The sequence below is a fragment of the Tachyglossus aculeatus genome, chromosome 9 (assembly GCF_015852505.1).
Source record: "Tachyglossus aculeatus isolate mTacAcu1 chromosome 9, mTacAcu1.pri, whole genome shotgun sequence".
Lineage (NCBI taxonomy): Eukaryota > Metazoa > Chordata > Mammalia > Monotremata > Tachyglossidae > Tachyglossus > Tachyglossus aculeatus.
The window spans coordinates 9,486,912-9,508,321 of record NC_052074.1 but is presented as its reverse complement, the minus strand read 5'-3'; the positions used below and the strand labels follow the sequence as shown (position 1 = coordinate 9,508,321).

The 21,410-nt window shown below is 43.0% G+C and overlaps 1 protein-coding gene across 1 annotated transcript; it reads left to right on the top strand.

The window, feature by feature from the left end:
* Nucleotides 1–5,465: 5,465 nt before the first annotated feature.
* Nucleotides 5,466–21,193, top strand: FAM161A (FAM161 centrosomal protein A). Its single transcript, XM_038750845.1, has 7 exons — nucleotides 5,466–5,501; nucleotides 8,345–8,470; nucleotides 11,356–11,600; nucleotides 14,204–15,382; nucleotides 18,513–18,612; nucleotides 20,331–20,485; nucleotides 20,922–21,193. Exons 1-7 carry the CDS (start codon nucleotides 5,466–5,468, stop codon nucleotides 20,998–21,000), a joined length of 1,920 nt encoding a protein of 639 aa, XP_038606773.1. The 3' UTR covers nucleotides 21,001–21,193.
* Nucleotides 21,194–21,410: the final 217 nt, after the last annotated feature.

Genomic DNA, 21,410 nt, shown 5'->3' with positions numbered 1-21,410 from the left:
TGCAAAGCACTGTTTTCAGCATCTGGCGGGGGGGAATACAAGGTAATCAGGTTGTCCCACATGGGGCTCACAGTCTTAATCCCTATTCTAAAGGTGAGGTAACTGAGGCACAGGGAAGGTAAGTGACTTGCCCAAAGTCACCCAGCTGACAAGCGGCAGAGCCGGGATTAGAACTCACGACCTCTGACTCCCAAGCCCGGGCTCTTTCCACTGAGCCACGCTGCTTCTCTGTAAGCATAGGTGTATGAGATGCATAGGTGGATTGATTGTGGTGATATAGATGTATATAAGTTTGTGCATATTCATTACTCTATTTTCCTTGTACATATCTATTCTATTTATTTTATTTTGTTAATATGTTTTGTTTTGTTCTCTGTCTTCCCCTTCTAGACTGTGAGCCCACTGTTGGGTAGGGACCGTCTATGTTGCCAGCTTGTACTTCCCAAGCGCTTAGTACAGTGCTCTGCACACAGTAAGCGCTCAATAAATACGATTGAATGAATGAATGAATGAACAAATACAAAAAACAAAAAAAACTTGTACAGTGCTCTGCACACAGTAAGCGCTCAATAACGATGGAATGAATGAGCAAATACAGTAAGCGCTCAATAAATACAATTGAATGAACAAATACAAAAAAATTGTACAGTGCTCAATAAATATGATGGAATGAATGAATGAACAAATACAAAAAACCTTGTACAGTGCTCTGCACACAGTAAGCGCTCAAATATGATGGAATGAATGAATGAACAAATACAAAAAAACTTGTACAGTGCTCTGCACACAGTAAGTGCTCAATAAATACGATGGAATGAACAAATACAGTAAGCGCTCAATAAATATGAATGAATGAACAAATACAAAAATTGTACAGTGCTCTGCACACGGCGTTCAATAAATACGATGGAATGAATGAATGAACAAATACAAAAAACTTGAACAGTGCTCTGCACACAGTAAGCGCTCATTAAATACGATGGAATGAATGAACAAATACAAAAAACCCCAAAACCTTGTACAGTGCTCTGCACACAATAAGTGCTCGATAAATACGATGGAATGAATGAATACAGTAAGCGCTCAATAAATACGATTGAATGAATGAATGAGCAAATACAAAAAAAACTTGTACAGTGCTCGGTGCACAGTAAGTGCTCGATAAATACGATGGAATGAATGAATGAACAAATGCAAAAAAAAAACAAAAAACTGTACAGTGCTCTGCACACAGTAAGCGCTCAATAAATACGATTGAATGAGTGAACACACACATAAAAAAACTTGTACAGTGCTCTGCACACAGTGAGCACTCAATAAGTACGATTGAATGAATGAATGAATGAATGAGCAAAGACAAACCAAAAAAAAAACTTGTACAGTGCTTTGCACACAGTAAGCGCTCAATAAATACGATGGAATGAATGAATGAACAAGTACAAAAAACCCAAAAAACTTTGTACAGTGCTCTGCACACAGTAAGCGCTCAATAAATGCGATTGAATGAGTGAACACATACATAAAAAAACTTGTACAGTGCTCTGCTCACAGTGAGCGCTCAATAAATACGACTGAATGAATGAATAAGCAAATATAAATAAACCAAAAAAAAAAACTTGTACAGTGCTTTGCGCACAGTAAAGCGCTCAATAAATCCGATGGAATGAAAGAAAGAAAAAGAAAAGAAAAAGAAAGAAGGAAGGAAGGAAGAAAGAAAGAAAGAAAAGGAAGGAAGGAAGAAAGAAGGAAAGAAGGGAGAAAGAAAGAAAGAAGAAGGAAGGAAGAAAGAAAAAGAAAGAAAAGAAAGAAAGAAAAAGAAAAAAGAAAGAAGGAAGGAAGGAAGAAAGAAAAAGAAAGAAAAGAAAGAAGAAAGAAAGAAGGAAGGATGAAAAAGAAGGAAGGAAGAAAAAGAGAAAAAGAAAGAAGAAAGAAAGAAAGAAGGAAGGAAAGAAAAAGAAAAAGAAGAAAGAAAGAAAAAAAAAGAAAATGAATGAATGAATGAACCCCAAAAAACCCGTTGTCCACCGAGGAGGCGGGAGAGGGCGGGCGCGGGCGCCAAACGGCCTGAGGCTCCCCAAGCTCTCCTTGGGGGGGGGGCGGGGCGGGCTCCAATCGGCGACTGCGATTGGCCCGGCGGAAGACACTTAGGGCGGGAGCGCTACTTCCCTCTCTCCTGATTGGTCCTTCCCCCGCCGCCCTAGCCAATCGAACGAAGCGGCGCCTCAAGACCGCGTCTTTTTTTCTTTTCGGCGCGATGTCGGCGGAGCTGCGCATGCGCGCGTCGGCCGGCTGCGTTCCGTCCCTGCGTGGGTAGAAGGCGCTGAGCTGATACTCGTCGCATCCCCGGACTGTCATTGTCAATCAATCAATCGCATTTATTGAGCGCTTACTGGGTGCAGAGCACTGGACTAAGCGCTTGGGAAGGACAAGCTGGCAACATCTAGAGGCGGTCCCTACCCAACAGGGGGCTCATCATTGTCTTTGTCATTGTCCCTGGGGGAGGCCTGTAGCCGGCTGATGGCCGAGGGGCCCCAGCCCGCCTTCCTGCAGGAAGAATCGCAGCTGCAGGAGCTGCAGGACTTGCAGGAGCTGCAGGAGCAGCAGCATCTGGAGCTGCAGGAGCTGCAGGAGCTGCAGGAGCAGCAGCATCTGGAGTTGCAGGAGCTGGAGGAGCTGCAGGAGCAGCAGCATCTGGAGCTGCAGGAGCTGCAGAAGCAGCAGGAGCTGCAACATCTGGAGCTGCAGAAGCAGCAGGAGCAGCAGGAGCTGGAGGAGCAGCTGCAGGAGCAGCAGCATCTGGAGCTGCAGGAGCAGGTAACGGGAAGGAAAGGCCACAGCTGGAGGGGAAGCCTCCTCATTCATTCATTCATTCATTCATTCATTCAATCGTATGTATTGAGCGCTTACTGTGTGCAGAGCACTGGACTAAGCGCTTGGGAAGTCCAAGGTAGCAACATAGAGAGACGGTCCCTACCCACCAGTGGGCTCACAGTCTAGAAGGGGGAGACAGAGAACAAAACCAGCCATCTTAACAAAATAAATATGTACAAATAAAATAGAGTAATAATAAGTACATACAAACATATACATATATCCACCATGCCATGCTGAAATGACTTAACCCAGGTCACACAGCAGACAAGTGTCTAATCCCGGCTCTGACCCGTGTCTGTAGGGTGACCTTGGGCAAGTCACTTCACTTCTGTGTGCCTCACTGACCTCATCTGGGAAATGGGGATGAAAACTGGGAGCCCCAGGTGGGACAGAGGGACTGTACCCGACCTGATTAGCTGGTATCCACCCCTGTGTTTAGTGCAGTGCCTGGCACATAGTAAGCACTTAAATACCACAAAAAAACCACCCCAAAACCTAGAGTTAGAAGACCCCATTCCTGACCTCAGGCTTCTCTCTGCCTAGCAGGAGGAAACTAATCAATCAATCAGTCGTATTTATTGAGCGCTTACTGTGTGCAGAGCACTGTACTAAGCGCTTGGGAAGTACAAGTTGGCAACGTATAGAGACAGTCCCTCCCCAACAGTGGGCTCACAGTCTAAAAGGGGGAGACAGAGAACAAAACCAAACATACTAACAAAATAAAATAAGTAGAATAGATAGGTACAAGTAAAATAAATAAATAAGTAAACAGAGTAGTAAATAGGTACAAACATATATACATAAACCAACACTAAAATAAGCAGGCACCATGAGGGAATGCACGATGGCCTAGTGGAAAGAGCACAGGCTTGGGAGTCTGAGAACCTGGGTTCTAATCCCAACTCCACCACTCATCTGCCGTGTGACCCTGAGCGAGTCACTTCACTTCTCTAGAGAAGCAGCAGCGTGGCTCAGCGGAAAGAGCCCGGGCTTTGGAGTCAGAGGTCATGGGTTCAAATCCCGGCTCCACCAATTGTCAGCTGTGTGACTTTGGGCCAGTCACTTCACTTCTCCGGGCCTCAGTTACCTCATCTGTAAAATGGGGATTAAGACTGTGAGCCCCCCGTGGGACAACCTGATCACCTTGTATTTCCCCAGCGCTTAGAACAGTGCTTTGCACATAGTAAGCGCTTAATAAATGCCACCATTATTATTATTATTATTAAAATGGGGATTAAGATTGGGAGCCCCACGTAAGGCAGCTTGATCACCTTGTATCCCCCCCAGCGCTTAGAACAGTGCTTTGCGCATAGTAAGCACTTAATAAATGCCACCATTATTATTATTAAAATGGAGATTAAGATTGGGAGCGCCATGTGAGGCAGCTTGATCACCTTGTATCCCCCCCAGCGCTTAGAACAGTGCTTTGCACATAGTAAGCGCTTAATAAATGCCACCATTATTATTATTATTATTATTAAAATGGGGATTAAGATTGGGAGCCCCATTTGAGTCAGCTTGATCACCTTGCATCCCCCTCAGCGCTTAGAACAGTGCTTTGCACATAGTAAGCACTTAGCAAATACCATCATCATCAATCAATCAATCAATCGTATTTATTGAGCGCTTACTTTGTGCAGAGCACTGTACTAAGCGCTTGGGAAGTCCAAGTTGGCAACATCTAGAGACAGTCCCTACCCAACAGTGGGCTCACAGTCTCAAAGGGGGAGACAGAGAACAAAACCAAACATACTAACAAAATAAAAGAAATAGAATAGATATGTACAAGTAAAATAAATATATAAATATATTGTCATCATGGAGGTATGGGCACGCTATGGGAGTAGAGTAGTAAAGGCCGTGCAGTTAAAGAAAGGGCACGCATCCTGCTCCGTCCTTTTAGTAGGCAACCTCAATTTCCGGGCTGCAAATCAAGTCATCTTTAGGAATTTCCTCGCCGATATGTGGGAAGACATGTAAAAGCCAGTGGTGATTTCCCTGGATTTTTTTTTTTAACGGCATTTATTAAGCACTTACTATGTGCAAAGCACCATTCTAAGCACTGGGGATGTTACAAGGTGATCAGGTTGTCCCACGGAGGGGCTCACAGTCTTCATCCCCATTTTACAGATGAGGGAACTGAGGCTCAGAGAAGTGAAGTGACTTCATCATCATCATCATCAATCGTATTTATTGAGTGGTTACTATGTGCAGAGCACCGTACTAAGCGCTTGGGAAGTACAAATTGGCAACACATAGAGGCAGTCTCTACCCACCAGTGGGCTCACAGTCTAAAAGGGGGAGACAGAGAACAAAAGCAAACATACTAACAAAATAAAATAAATAGAATAGATATGTACAAATAAAATAAATAGAGTAATAAATATGTACAAACATATATACAGGTATATACATATATGCAGGTATATATATACCTGTGTGACTTGCCCAAAGTCACACAGCTGACAAGTGTAGGAGCCGGGATTTGAACCCATGACCTCCGACTCCAAAGCCCGGGCTCTTTCCACTGAGCCACGCTGCTTTTAATTTGTTCGTCGTGGTCCCACTAAACCAAAAACGATTAGCCAGGGATGCGGCATCCGGACCCAGGATGTGGCTTGGCCGCCGTAAGGCCCCAGGGTGGTGTTTGGGACCGTGAGCGTGGGTGGGTAATGTGATGGAAGCCTTCCTCCTCCTTCCCAAAATATTATCAAACTTTTGGATGAAAAATTGCAACAGTTGAAATACCTGACTGTAGCATCCTCATTTTCAAAACTGAGTGTTTCTTCCCTTGGAAAAAAAACGGTTGCCTACTAAAAGGATGGAGCAGGATGCGTGCCCTTTCTTTAACTGCACGACCTTTACTACTCTACTTCCATAGCTTGCCTATACCTCCATGATGACGATTTATTTATTTCTTTATTTTACTTGTACATATCTATTCTATTTCCTTTATTTTGCGGTTTTGTGGTATGTGGACTCATCTGGTTTAGGATGATTAAAGTTCAGTCACTGTAATGCAATAATAATCATTTTTAAAGGTTTGCAGTTTTAGAGATCCTCAGTGAATGAAGCTATATGATGTGCAACCTTCCCAACACTAGGCAATTAATGAAATCTCTGTTTAATAGGTCCAGAAACTTGGAGACCTAGGATAAAGAGGAAAATATCCATAGTTTGGAAGCAGCGTGGCTCGGTGGAAAGAGCCCGGGCTTTGGAGTCAGAGGTCGTGGGTTCAAATCCCGACTCTGCCACTTGTCAGCTGTGTGGTTTTGGGCAAGTCACTTCACTTCTCTGGGCCTCAGTTCCCTCATCTGGAAAATGGGGATTAAGACTTTGAGCCCCCCCGTGGGACAACCTGATCACCTTGTAACCTCCCCAGCGCTTAGAACAGTGCTTTGCACATAGTAAGCGCTTAATAAATGCCATTATTATTATTATATTTTTCCAGTACTCTTTGTGCATATTTATAGATACGTAGGGATATACGTTCATATATGTATATATGTTTGTACATATTTATTACTCTATTTTACTTGTACATATCTATTCTATTTATTTTATTTTGTTACTATCTTTGGTTTTGTTCTCTGTCTCCCCCTTCTAGACTGTGAGCCCACTGGTGGGTAGGGACCGTCTCCCTATGTTGCCAACTTGTACTTCCCAAGCGCTTAGTACAGTGCTCTGCACACAGTAAGCGCTCAATAAATACGATTGATTGATTGATATACGAATGAACGTAGGCTGTAAGGCATTTAAATAATCCTTTTCATAATTCATAATTACCTGTCGAGTCCTTCAGAGCCAAAGCACTGAATCAATCAAACAATAAATTAATCCAGCAAATGTGCTGGAAGGATTTATGATTTAAATGGGTCAGTCCAATCCATGTAAGATTACACTAATCCACAGGCTATTTTTAAAGCTTTTCAAGTAGCGGTAAGATGAGTGAAAGATGGTTCTGGCACGGTAGGCTTCAGAAAGAAATGTTATTTAGGAGTGACAGGTGTAATTTTCTTTCTGTTATTAAACAAGTAAAAGGTGATATAGTCAGAATTGTAAAACATTAATTCGGGTGAAAATCAAAGTGTGTGTCGTGCGTATTTACCTTGAACAAGATTCATTCCTGCGATGAATAGAATTCACCCAGAGCCTCTTCAGAAACAGTTTTTTAAATGGCATTTGCTAAGTGCTTAGTCACTTCACTTCTCTGTGCCTCCGTTACCTCATCTGTAAAATGGGGATGAAGACTGTGAGCCCCACGTGGGACAACCTGATCACCTTGTATCAGAACAGTGCTTTGCACATAGTAGGCACTTAACAAATGCCATCATTGTTATTATTATTATTATTATGTGGAGATTATAAATAATCTATAGTAACAAATAAATAATTAATAAAATAAATAATAATAAGTAATTATAATTATAACATAAATTGTATTTATTATGTTGCCAACTTGTACTTCCCAAGCGCTTAGTACAGCGCTCTGCACACAGTAAGCGCTCAATAAATACAATCGATTGATTGATTGAGATAGGGTGCTCTCTCCACTTGGCCCCGCTGCTTCCCTAATTTTAAGAAATATGCTTCATCGCATCTCTGGCACAAATTTAATTGTTCTGTTGTCCCATCTCCAATGTCTTGTCAGGTCTTTCTTTCGAAAATAGAAGACTTCTTTATGGAGCTGTGTTTTAAGGAGTGGGCTATCCAAATTTGGTCTATAAATTTGTATAAATCTGGTCCTACAGAATAGTGGACAGGTGTCCAGTTTATTGTGCTAAAAAACCTCCAATAATTAGTTGGACATACTGTACTCCTAATTTAGAGTCCTCCTTAACATTTGCTATTTAATAGACCCAGCTTGTCTTACCAGTGCTCAGAGTAAAATGCTCAGAGCTGCCTGCCTCCCGGTTAGTTTTCTGTGAATTATTCAAAATGGATATATTTTTCCCTTTAGTTAAAACCTCTAATTAGTCTTTAATTGAGAAGCAGCGTGGCTCAGTGGAAAGAGCCCGGGCTTTGGAGTCAGAAGTCATGGGTTCAAATCCCGGCTCTGCCAACTGTCAGCTGTGTGACTTTGGGCAAGTCACTTAACTTCTCTGTGCCTCAGCTACCTCATCTGTAAAATGGGAGTTAAGGCTGTGAGCCCCCCGTGGGACAGCCTGATCAACTTGTACCCTCCCCAGCACTTAGAACAGTGCTTTGCACATAGTAAGCGCTTAACAAATACCATCATTATTATTATTATTATTATTAATTGTATTTATTAGATTATTTGTACAGTGTGATTAGCATAGGTGGAAAAAGCAAAGCCTTACACCGTCTGATGGCTGAGTTAAATTAGCTGGAGAGAAATGAATGCCTTATTAACCATAAGGAAGAAGTAAAGTGTTATATTCAAATGAGTCATTTTCTTCACCAGTGCCGGAGAAGCGGTGACCTAATAGATCTTATTCTTTTCTAATAGCCAGAGTTTCCTTTAAACCTTAATTGCTCACTTTTCCTATCGAGGAAGGTAATGCGTGTGCGGTTATCTTCCAGGCAAAGGCAGCAGCGCCTGAATGGTAAAGACTACACAAGGAAGAAGCAATTTGTACTTCCAATTTGTACTTCCCAAGCGCTTAGTACAGTGCTCTGCACATAGCGCTCAATAAATGCGATTGATGATGATGATGATGAAGAAGCAGCATGGCCTAGTGGTTAGAGCACAGGGCCTGAGCGTCAGAAGGACCTGGGTTCTCGTCCTTCATATAGAGATCAGGCCCTTCATCTAGAGAAGCAGCGTGGCTCAGTGGAAAGAGCACGGGCTTTGGAGTCAGGGATCATGGGTTCAAATCCCGGCTCCGCCAGTTGTCAGCTGGGTGACCTTGGGCAAGTCACTTCACTTCTCTGGGCCTCGGTTACCTCATCTGTAAAATGGGGATGAAGACTGTCACCCCCCCCGTGGGACAACCTGATCACCTTGTATCCCCCCAGCACTTAGAACAGCTCTTTGCACATAGTAAGCGCTTAGTAAATGTCATATCATCATCATATTGAGGGGTCTTTTCTCAGTATTTGAGTCAGACTGGCATTTTTGTCTTTGCTGTGTGAGCTCACTAGCTATTTTCCCACGCAAGGAGCTGAGGTCCTTGGATACATATTTATTACTCTATTTATTTATTTATTTATTTTACTTGTACATATCTATCCTATTTATTTTATTTTGTTGGTATGTTTGGTTTTGTTCTCTGTCTCCCCCTTTTAGACTGTGAGCCCACTGTTGGGTAGGGACTGTCTCTATGTGTTGCCAATTTGTACTTCCCAAGCGCTTAGTACAGTGCTCTGCACATAGTAAGCGCTCAATAAATACGATTGATGATGATGATGATAAACGCTTCCTGTTTCCCCATCCTTGGTGAAGGGGATCGTCCCTGCCCCCACCCAATCTCTAGGGATGTTGAGGATGAAACGGTCTTTGAAAGAAAGCCGATAACTAGACCGTGAGCCCCTTGTTGGGTAGGAATTGTCTCTACCGTTGACTATCCTATTTATTTTATTTTGCTAATATGTTTTGTTTTGTTGTCTGCCTCCCCCTTCTAGACTGTGAGCCCACTGTTGGGTAGGGACCGTCTCTAGATATTGCCGACTTGTACTTCCCAAGCGCTTAGTACAGTGCTCTGCACACAGTAAGCGCTCAATAAATACGATTGATTGATCCTGGTTCCACCATTGGTCTGCTGTGCGACCTTGGGCAAGTCACTTAACTTCTCTGCACCTCACTTTCCTCATCTGTAAAATGGGGCAGAGGGCAGGGAGCTAGGGTTGTGGTCAGCGGGGTGGATCCCCTCAGGCCCAGAGATGTGCTATAACTGGGCTCCTGAAGGGCAATCAATCAATCAATCAATCGTATTTATTGAGCGCTTACTGTGTGCAGAGCACTGTACTAAGCGCTTGGGAAGTACAAGATGGCAACATATAGAGACAGTCCCTACCCAACAGTGGGCTCAGGTTCTGGTTTGATGGAACCATCAGTACACACTCTCAGAGAACATCTCTGACCCTTCTAAGGCCAATATCTCAGAAGAAAGGTAAACAATAATAATAATAATGAAGGCATTTGTTAAGCGCTTACTATGTGCAAAGCACTGTTCTAAGCACGGGGGGGTGATACAAGGTGATCAGGTTGTCCCATGTGGGGCTCACAGTTTTAATCCCCATTTTACAGACGAGGCAACTGAGGCTCAGAGAAGTTAAGTGACTTGCCCAAGGTCACGCAACAGACATGTGGCGGAGCCGGGATGAGAACCCTTCTAGACTGTGAGCCCGCTGTTGGGTAGGGACCGTCTCTATATGTTGCCGACTTGTACTTCCCAAGCGCTTAGTACAGTGCTGTGCACACAGCGCTCAGTAAATACAACTGAATGAATGAATAATAATAATAATGATAGCATTTATTAAGCGCTTACTATGTGCAAAGCACTGTTCTAGGCACTGGGGAGATTACAAGGTGATCAGGTTGTCCCACGGGGGGCTCACAGTCTAAATCCCCATTTCACAGATGAGGGAACTGGGGCCCAGAGAAGTTGTGACTTGCCCAAAGTCACACAGCTGACAAGTGGCAGAGCTGGGATTTGAACCCATGACCTCTGACTCCCGAGCCTGGGCTCTTTCCACTGAGCCACGCAGCTTCTCGTGGCTCCCCGAGGGGCCAAGTATCCCTCAGGAGCCAAGATAATATGATTATTTTTTAAAACCGGAAGACATCAGATATCATCATCAGTGGTATTTATTGAGCATTTACTATGTTCAGACCTCTGTTGTAAGCGCTTGGGAGAGTACGGTTGATACGTTCCCTGCCCACAGTGAATTTACAGCCTGGAATGGCTGGGCTTCCCCACAGCAGATTGGGATCGAGGCTTGGGAATGTTTCCCTCCCTTCCCGCCCCTCCAGGCCCGTGAGAGGCGGGTGGAGGATAGCCAGGATTCCAGACCCTCCCACCAGGAAGGAGCTAAAACCTTCAGTGGCATATGGACTTTCCTTTGAGAAGTATTTATAGGAAATTCAGTGGCAAACTCCCGTCCCCAAAAGATGTATTGAATAATAAATACGACCGAATGAATGAATGAACCTGTTCAGCGTAATCTAACTCATATTGCCAATATTTGGGCAATTTTTTTACCCTTGTAAATATAGCTCAAAGCATGGCAATTTGAGTATATGAAAATCGATGTTTCTACCCAAGTTAGTGGTAATAGTTTCCTCAGTAAGAGTCAAAGTATCTAAAAGAAGTCCAAGGAAAAGATAGCATGCCCAAGTCCAACCTCCCTTTTCCATTGGCCTCCATTTTTTTGATGGATTGCCGTTCACAAATCCACCGTTTTTCATTTTAGCTGCTACTCAGAAGCAGCCACTGAGCAATATCACCAAAGCAGCACTTTCTGTTTCTTCGGACTAATTTGTTTGATATTCTTAAAGAATAAACCTTTTTTTCCTAGAACGATCCCGACACCGCCTTGTCTGCGGTGGACCGGCAAAGCTCTCAGCAGAACAAGAAATGTGAAGACTTACCGGATTTTTCCGAAATGGGCCGCTCCAACCAGGAATATTTCCTGAAGCTAGAAGAACTAAAGTCTGCTCATTTGGAGACCATGGCCAAACTGGAGAAAATGTATCAAAATAAACTGCATTTAAAAGGAGTGCTTCCAGGGGCCTGTGGAAATACTCTGTCTAGCATGCTCAGGTAAGTTTGTGTTCAGAGAGTATTTGTTCTTCTGGGTTTAACCTACTAAGAGCTTCAAGGCTGAATCTTTTCATTCTCTCTGCAGTACCTTTTATGTGTTCGTGAAAGGAAGTGGTTGTGTTTGTACTGGGCTCAACAGATCTTTTCACAAGGTCAGAGAGTACTTTTTTCCACAGCCATTTTTAACTTTTCATCATCCTCATCAATCGTATTTATTGAGCGCTTACTGTGTGCAGAGCACTGTACTAAGCGCTTGGGAAGTACAAGTTGGCAACATATAGAGACAGTCCCTACCCAACAGTGGGCTCACAGTCTAAAAGGTAATAATAATGAGTGTACAGTTTATTGAAAGAAACTTTAAAAATGATCTAAAAATCAGGTGTATGTCTGTGGCCCAGGCAGGATTGTGGGGCCCCCGGTGCTGTTGTTAATGATGGTGCACCTTCGGCGATGAGGAAGAACCAATACAAACCGCGTCACGCACTGTTTCCTCCTTCTGTGTGTGCCATCCATCCCCTCTCCACTTCCCAACGGGCACATGGCAACTTCCCCTCCAACTCTCCACCGCCACAGTCCTCTTTTTTATTTCTTTTTTGATTTAATGTGCCCCGGCCTGTCTCCGGGCTCTAAGGGATTCTCACTGCCACAAGCTCATGCCCTTCCTCTCAACGGAGACGACATTCACCACAACTCCATTCTGTCAGCACTGCCCATTTCAAAAGACACCAGTGAGTCAGGTCATTTAGTGTACTCTCCCAAGCACTTAGTACAGTGTTCTGCACACAGTGAACTAGTGCTCAATAAATGCCATTGAATGACTGCTTAATTTGGGGAGGGGTATTCTATAACAAGAATAGCCTGTGCCATCTTAACCCGTCCAGTATTACAAATGCAACTGCCCTTAAAATGCTCTTTATAATTTACGGATCAAAGGAAACGGCTCGTGTCTTTAAGGACATATTTTCCAATCCCAAATACCTGGGGTGTCTAAGTCTTATGAACTGATGTGCTGCAAACCGATCTGGCTGAGAGCCCAAATTTAAAAATATTTTTTTTTTTCAAGACAGAATGGGGAGCAGCTGATCTGAAAGGGAGGATGGGGAGTAGTGGAGAGCAGCTGTTCCCGGTGGGGAGAGAGGGAAGGTCAATCAGTTGGTTTTTGTTGAGTGCTTACTGTGTGCAGAGCACTATACTAAGCTCTTGGGAAATTACAAAAGACACATTCCCTGCCCATAACGAGCTTACAGTGTAGAGGAGGAGACTCGCATTAATATAAATAGATTATAGGTATAATAATAATAATAATGGCATTTATTAAGCACTTACTATGTGCAAAGCACTGTTCTAAGCGCTGGGGAGGTTACAAGGTGATCAGGTCGTCCCACAGGGGGCTCACAGTCTTAATCCCCATTTTATGGATGAGGGAACTGAGGCCCAGAGAAGTTAAGTGACTTGCCCACAGTCACACAGCTGACAAGTGGCGAAGCCGGGATTTGAACCCATGACCTCTGACTCCAAAGCCCGGGCTCTTTCCATTGAGCCACGCTGCTTCTCTTAGGTATGTACCTAAGTGCTGTGGGGCTTGGAGGGGGGATGAATAAAGGAATCAAGTCAGGGTGACAGAAGGGAGTTGAATAAAAGGAAAAGAGAGCTTAGTTAAGGAAGGCCTCTTGGAGGGCTTCAATAAGGCTTTGAGTAATAATTATAATAATAATAATTATGGTATTTGTTAAGCGCTTACTGTGTGCCAGGCACTGTACTACGTGCTGGGATGGATACAAGCAAATCGAGTTGGACACAATCCCATGTGGGGCTCTCAGTCTCAATCCCCATTTTCCAAATGAGGTGGGAAGAGTAATTAATTGTCTGTTGGCAGGGGCAGCGAGTAAGAGGTGACAGGTCTGGGTTTGGGGCTAAGAGTCGCATCCTTCCACTGCCTGGGCCCACGGAGGCGGAGGGAGTCACCCCCCCTAAAATGGCTGGAGCAGCAGCCCACACCGCAGAATCATCAATCATGAAGCACAGGTGCTTCAACTGCTGTTTGGCCCCCTGTACCATATCAATCAATCGTATTTATTGAGCGCTTACTGTGTGCAGAGCACTGTACTAAGCGCATGGGAAGGACAAGTTGGCAACATCTAGAGGCAGTCCCTATCCAACAGTGGGCTCACAGTCTAAAAGGGGGAGACAGAGAACAAAATCAAACATACTAACAAAATAAAATAAATAGAATGGATATGCACAATACCATAATACCACAATACTGTATAATAATGGTGGCGTTTATTAAGCCCTTACTATGTGCAAAGCACTGTTGTAAGCACCGGGGAGGGTACAAGGTGATCACGTTGTCCCACGGGGGGCTCACAGTCAATCCCCCTTTTACAGGTGAGGTAACTGAGGCTCAGAGAAGTGAAGTGACTTGCCCAAAATCACACAGATGACAACTGGCGGAGCCAGGATTTGAACCCATGACCACTGGCTCCAAAGCCCATGCTCTATCCACTGAGCCACGCTGCTTCTCTGTATCTACCAGTCTAAAATGCTGAAACCTAAATTTACTGTCACTCTGTTTGTTCACAGACATTTTCTTTTTCTTCTAGATCACTGTGGGAAGAAAGCGCATTTCAACCTACCAGTTTGCCTCATTCACCTTGTGAGCTTGACTGTAGCCAGACTTCCTCCAGTGAGTCTGAAAATGAATTGCTCTACCAAGAAGAAGACAATAATAGCGAGGTAAACTTTTTGGCTTCTGCTAAGGAGCAGATCAGAAACATGTGGGATGATTTCAATGTGGAAGACTATGGCCCCTTTGACAGTCACCAGGTACAAAAACTCCAAAAGTCAAAGAGTAAGCCAAAGAAATGGGTGCCAAGGATTACGGTGCCAGAACCTTTTCAAATGACAATCCGAGAAGACAGGAAAAAAGAGCAGCGCGTCAGAGCTAAGGCAGAAGCCGAAAGGACCAGTACCTTGATGCGAAAACAAGAAGAAGAAGAAGAAGAAGCAGCAGAGTGTCAGAAGAAATTCCGAGCCAATCCCACTCCTGCATTTGTCTTCCTCCCACTCTATCGGGAATTATTAGAGCGAAATGAAGAACGCCGGAGGTTCATTAAGGAGAAGAGTAAAGAAATCCTTTTAGCCTCACAGAAACCTTTTGATTTTGTAGTACGGGAAGAACAAAAAAAAGAATTCCAGAGATTGCAGTCAGAAGTCCCTTCAAAGTCTAAAACCCAAGTAAAATCGTTTAAGGCCAAACCTGTACCTAAGTCTGTGTACAGTTCAGCCGTCACTGATCGGATCAAAGAGGAAGAGCTTTATAGGGAAATTAGGATCCAGATGAGATCCCAGGAGCTTTTACAAAATGCATCACTTCCCCGCAGTATGCTGGCTCGGAGCTCTCCCTCTAAGAGGAAGCACAGACACACCAAACAAAGGGAAGAGTTGAAGTATAAACCCAAGGTCAACTGCCGGGTGCCGGACTTTGAAACCCTTCACCAAAAATTTCAGAAGCAAGTCTTGAAACAGAAACATCTAAAACCCAGTACGGTCTGTGAACCGTTTGACCTTCGGACTTTACGTATCCCATCTAATAGAGGGAGAATTTTGAAGGACATCCAAGCGGATGAGGAAAATTTGAAGGAAACCCGCTGGCCCTATCTGTCTCCAAGGTGCAAGTCACGAATGAGATGCTCGAGTGCGAGTCCTCGGCTGGGGGAGACCGAAGAACCCGACCCTCCGAGAGCTAACGAGTCTTCAAGAAGACGCCAAGACGCCATTAGGTGAATTAGTGTGGTCACAGAGTTAACGGTGTAAATGATTTGATTAATGACTGGAAAAGCATTTTAAATAATTTTGGCCCCAAGTGATCAAGAACTGAATGGCTCTATAGTCAAAAAGGTATGCAGAGAGGGATAACCCCCATGGCTACCCTCCCCTGGGAAATTCTCTGGGACAAAGCTGAGGATTACACGTTAACTGGGTTGATGGCTAAAGACCGAAGTTTTGACAAGTTTTTACTTGAATTGCCAGATGGAGTTTGTTTTAACTATAAGGCAATTTGACAAGAGGCTTTTCTCCCAAATAATCTTGCTGTGCCACAATTACTTGGGAATTTGACAGAAGTCCAAATGTCCAGTTTTTCCTGTGGCTAAAGTGATTCCCAGGGTCATAATTAGCTGTAGGAGGAACGCTACTTCTTTTGCACCAGTAGAGTTCCTTACTGCTGATGGAGCCCTAATAATAACAATAGTAATAAAATAATAATAATGGCATTTATTAAGCGCTTACTATGTGCAAAGCACTGTTCTACGCACTGGGGAGGTTACAAGGTGATCGGGTTGTCCCACCGGGGGATCACAGTCTTAATCCCCCTTTTACAGATGAGGTAACTGAGGCACAGAGAAGTTAAGTGACTTGCCCAAAGTCACACAGCTAAGTGGCAGAGCTGGGATTTGAACCCATGACCTCTGACTCCAAAGCCCAGGCTCTTTCCACTGAGCCACGCTGCTTCTCTAGTGGCCTGAAAGCGTTAGGGCTTCTTCCAAAGTGCTTAGCTTACTTTATAAAGGGGAAAGAAGTTAGTTTGTTTCCGGTGTTCCCTTTTGACATTTATCCCAACCTTTTCTCCTTGTATGGATTTCCTTATTTTTTTTTTTCCATTGGATTAAAACAAATTCACTTCAGCCTTAGTTTATGTCCCCTCAGGCGATCACTTGAGGAAAAGAAAATGGTAGAAGAGGAGCAAAAAAGGAGCCTAGCTAAGCAGAGACAAAGAGAGAAAGAGCTACAGAAGCTTCTGACAATCCGGGCGAAAGCCAATGACCCACATCAAAGTTTAGCTCAAGTGTCTAGCTCCAGATTAAACTCTCTCAGGTATATAAACTGCACCCTCTTGCCTAAGGTGCAGTTTAAGAAGTAGAATAGTTTTGTCTCGCCTTCCTCAGTGTGTGCTCCTCCCAAAAAGCCTTTTCTCCCCCTTGACTGCCCCATCAGACAATGGGCTGCCAAGATATCCCAGGGTGGGATATCTGGACTAATCCCAGAGAAGAAGACAGATGGTTCAGTTCCCCAAAACATTCTGGGGCACGTGGAGAATGAACCCTTTAGAAAGAGACCACCCCATTTCAGTATAATACCAAACTGGTGGTTGGGATCCTCTGGGAAGGCATGGGAGAATTTAGACTTTGAGCTTGGAACAGCTGGTTGGTAATGTCATCACCTACCTGAGATTATCTGCAGTGCCATTATTAGATCAGACTAATGGTCCATCCAACCTTATTTCTTTTGCCTATAGAGGCAACAAGATTCTTAGAGGAGTAGTATGGTGTTTGTCTTCATTCAGTCAGTCATTTATTGAGCACTTACTGCGTGCAGAGCACTGTACTAAGTGCTTGGGAAAAGTGCATTACAACAGTAAACTTTGGCACCCATCATAATGGTTAAGGATGTACCAAATACCATCCCTGACTTTACCTCAGGTAATCCGTTTAGGACCACTAATCCATGAATTTATCCAAATCCGTATTGAACCTCCTGATATATTCTATCTGTACAGGTTTCTGGGACACAGTTTCCTTATGCGTACTAGCCATTGTGTGAAGAGGTGGGCTTCCTTGTGCGTGTTTTTGCACTGATAATAATAATTGTGGTATTTGTTAAGTGCTTACTATGTGCCAAGCACCGTACTAAGGGCTGAGGGAGATACAAGATCATCAGGTCCCACGTGGGGCTCACAGTCTGAGTAGGAGGGAGCACAGGTATTGAATCCCCATTTTGCAGATGAGGGAACTGAGGCACAGAGAAGTTAAGTGAAAAGCCCAAGGTCACGTAGCAGGCAAGTGGCAGAGACAGGATTAGAACCCAGGTCCTCTGACTCCCAGCCCCGTTGCTTTCCACTAGGATCAGGCATCCCCAAAGTTCTTGCCAGCCCTGTGCCATCTCTTGTCAGTAATTAAGATTATTGGAAACTTTGGCCGTGTTTGCTTAAGACCAGGCACGTTTTGAGAAAAGTGTTCCTCCTTTTTTCTCAGATCTGTAGATGGTAGCTGTAACTTTAAGCACCAACTTAACATGTGTAAGTCATGCCCCGTGCAGAGAAGATATATTTTTGGAGCCATATACTACGAGCATGGCTTCAAAGCTTCCTCCAGGAGTCCTTATATGTCAGCACATTGCCGGTAGTGCTCATAATTAATGTCTACCATTTGTTGGTTCAGAAAGTAGATTTCACCAACACTTCTGAGAAAACTGTAGATTCAGCACCATTTTTCCCAGCTGATATTAGACATATCCAAAGCAGAGCAGGCCACAATTTAATTCCATGATAATTTTTTTTACGTTTGAATTTTAGTTAGTAAGTTAACTAGTCTAAATAAGGCCACCTCAAAAATTGCTGAATTGGCCCCGATACCTTATTCATCAAATGAATTATCAACCTGGTTTATGAGAAGTAAATTGGCAAAAAGAGAACCCCGGGCATAATTGTTTTAAAAACCAAGGGAAGAGGGGTTGGGAAGGCTAACATTTGTAGGATGAGCAGAGCTGTAGGGAATCTGTGCATAAGCTGCAGCTGGGCCCTGCATCGAAACCTGATATTTTGCAACAGAAATGTAAGAAAAATGTGTCTGAAGTCAGAATGAAAATGCCTGCAGAGCCTGAAAGATTGATTCGAGCTCCTCTAAAATGCCTACCTTCTCGTGAATCAATAATGAGCGAGTAAAACTCTGGTGCCTTCAGCAAGGATCCCAGAAATAACCTTTGGGGTAGACGGAAGGAGGTGAGAATGGAAGTGTTTGTACACGTGACTTACTTTATGAATTATCTTTTAGAGACACTATATGTCGTAATAATGCAGTTTTTATTTCTAGGATGACTTTTAAAAATTAGTTTATTTCCTTCCTGCTGTGATAGAAAACATGAGAAGGAGAGGATGAAGGAATACTTTCAGGAACTGGAAGAAATAGAAGAGAAATTGAAGAAGAGGCCCCTGCTCTTTGAAAGAGTTGCTCAGGTTGTGTGGTTTGGGGATTTTTCTTTCCTTTTTCTGGGGCTTTTTCAGCTCTGTGTGTCTGCATTGGTGCCATAAATAGGTGGGAAAAGGCAGAGGAAATTACACGAGCCTCTACTTTTAAAAAACGTTCAAAAATTTTAAATTCCTGGTAAGTGGGGTTTGTTTTAGTTATTTTGGGATAATAGGTCATTCCATTATTTAGGTCAGTATCTACATAACTGTCAGTTACCACTAATTAACATCTATTAAATAGAAGTTTCCAGAACTTCACATAGCATATTTCCAAATGCTAATGCAATCCATAAGTTTCTATAGCAGACTGCAGAGCACCAATCAATCAGTTGTATTTATTGAACTCTTACGGTGTGCAGAGCACTGTACTAAGTGCTTGTGAGAGTACAATATAACAGAGTTGGTAGGCAAGTTCCCTGCCTGCAATGAGCTTACAGTCTAGAGGGGAAGACAGACATTAATATAAATAAATTATGGATAGGTACATAAGTGCTGTGGGGATTGGTTGTCCTGCTGAACCAACTGATGTACTGAATCGATAATACTGAACTATAACTGATGTTGTAGGAGCATTCCTATTTGTTATTCATTCACTGTATTTATTGAGCCCTACTGTGTGCAATGCACTGTACTAAGCACTGTGGAGAGTACAGTATAAACAGACAGCTGTTTGCCCCACCACACCATGTTTTGTTCCTCCAAGTCTTGATTTGTTCCCTGTCAAATGTTCTCATAGTATGCAGTTGGACTTTAAATACTGTCATACTTGTGTGGTTAATTTGGTCTTCAGCATTCTCTTCTTCCTTTCTCCACCCCCCACTCCTCAAAACTGCCCAGGTTTGAATTCCTCTAGTTTGTTCCAACATGGTTTATTACTCCCATTTTACTCTAGAAAGCATTTTGCTTAAAATTGCTAGGCCTAATAATAATAATTTTGGTATTTGTTAAGCATTTAGCTTTATTCCAACATTAGGCTAAGTGCTGGGAGTAGACACAAGATAATCAGATGGTTCACAGGCCCTGCCCCATTTGGGACTCACAACCTAAGAAGGAGGGAGAACAAATCTTTCATTCCCATTTTGCAGATGAGGAAACTGAGACCCAGAGGAGTTAAGTGACTTGTCCCAGATCACACGGCAGGCAAGTGGCAGAACTTGGACTAGAAACTGGGTCTGCACTAAGGTCATGCTGTCTCCCTAATGCTTAGTGGAAGTGCTGCCCAAAGGTATTTCTAAGTCCAAAGTTAAGAATTTCTGGCCCAGGTGACTTTATGGAATTTCAAAAATGTTTCCTGACAAAATAATGCCACCTGGCTAGGCTCAATAGGGACCATTTTAATGGTTCTTCAAAATTTTAGCCCCAGCCATAAAAGCCACTCTTATTTGTTGCTTTTATGGGCAGTCTGCTTTGGGCCTGTCTCCTGGGCAACAGTCTAGAGGTTGCCCTACTAGAAAGTATTTAGGAGGTGGAAACTCCTAAGCAAAAAAACTTGGGGTTTGTGACCCGAAGAGGGTAAGGTAGGCTATAATCAGTAAAGTGTTTATGACAAGACATATCTGTCTGGGGATCAAACCGGTGATGTCATTCCAATTTACTTCATCATCATCATAACACTAATACACACTGTTCTGTACTGAGTACTCTGGGGAATAGGGAATCCGGCAAGGTTTGGCCCTGACTAAAAAAAAATTCTTCCTTTCCAAAAGGAAAATGCAAGAATGGCAGCAGAAAAGCATTATTCTACCACCCTCCAAGAACTCGGGCTCTGCGATGAGTTTGTGGCAAGTAAAGGCCAGAGTACAAGATGGTCTGAACACTTCAGAGGGCAGGAGTTTGAAAGCAGCTCTGAAGATACAGAAAGGTAATGTAAGTGAGGATGAGTTAACAGCAGAAAAGGAATATCTGCAGCAGTACTTTCCTATGGAGATAAAGAGTATGCTTAATGTTGACTAAAATCCTGATAGTTTAAAAGCATTGTCCTTTTTCAATTCAGGCCTTATTCATTAATTTTAAATATTTAAATTTTTTTTTACAGAAAAGTACTTCTAATTTTCGACCCGCTTAGCAGAGAACACGCTGGGTTTGAGAAAGAGGATACTTTGAAAATTTTCAATTAATCACTTAAGTACTGAAATAAAATGAATTGTAAATCAGCAGAACCCAGAGGTTTTTTAGCACTGCTCTGTTTTCTGTTTGAGAAAAGAGAATGTGTTGATGTTAGGCCCAAAGTCCAGGGTTTTAAGATCATTTTGCCTTAAAAGGATCAGTACGTTGGATTTCCTTTGTTCTGGCCTTAGGGATTCGGAGAAACAAGAACTCTGGGAAGAAAACTGTGAAAGTGATCTTGACGACCAGGACAGTCAAACGTCAGGATAAGAAACATGAAGACAATTCAACATAAAGGCAAAAAACAGTCCAGCAATGACAAAAATAATTCCAGCAGCAAGACGTCTTTAACACTTTGTAACTGAGGTTTATTGTACTTAAATTGCCAACAATCTAACTTGGTGTTTCAGGGTTTTGGTGGAGGCAAATAATACATAGTGATATGAACAGAAACCTAAATAGGATGAGGATTTTTAATATTTTTTAAAACAATGCCTTTGACAGTGTGAATGATCATAATTTTTAAAAGTTTCAAGATTATAATCATGTCAAATAGACTAGACAGGGTATTTTTCGCTTTAAAGTAGGTGGCCTGACTGGCAGTGGACGTATTTGTTGATTTTTTTTTTTTTTTTTAGTGTGATGAATTTATTGAAGATCCAGAGGTTTTTTATAAATTT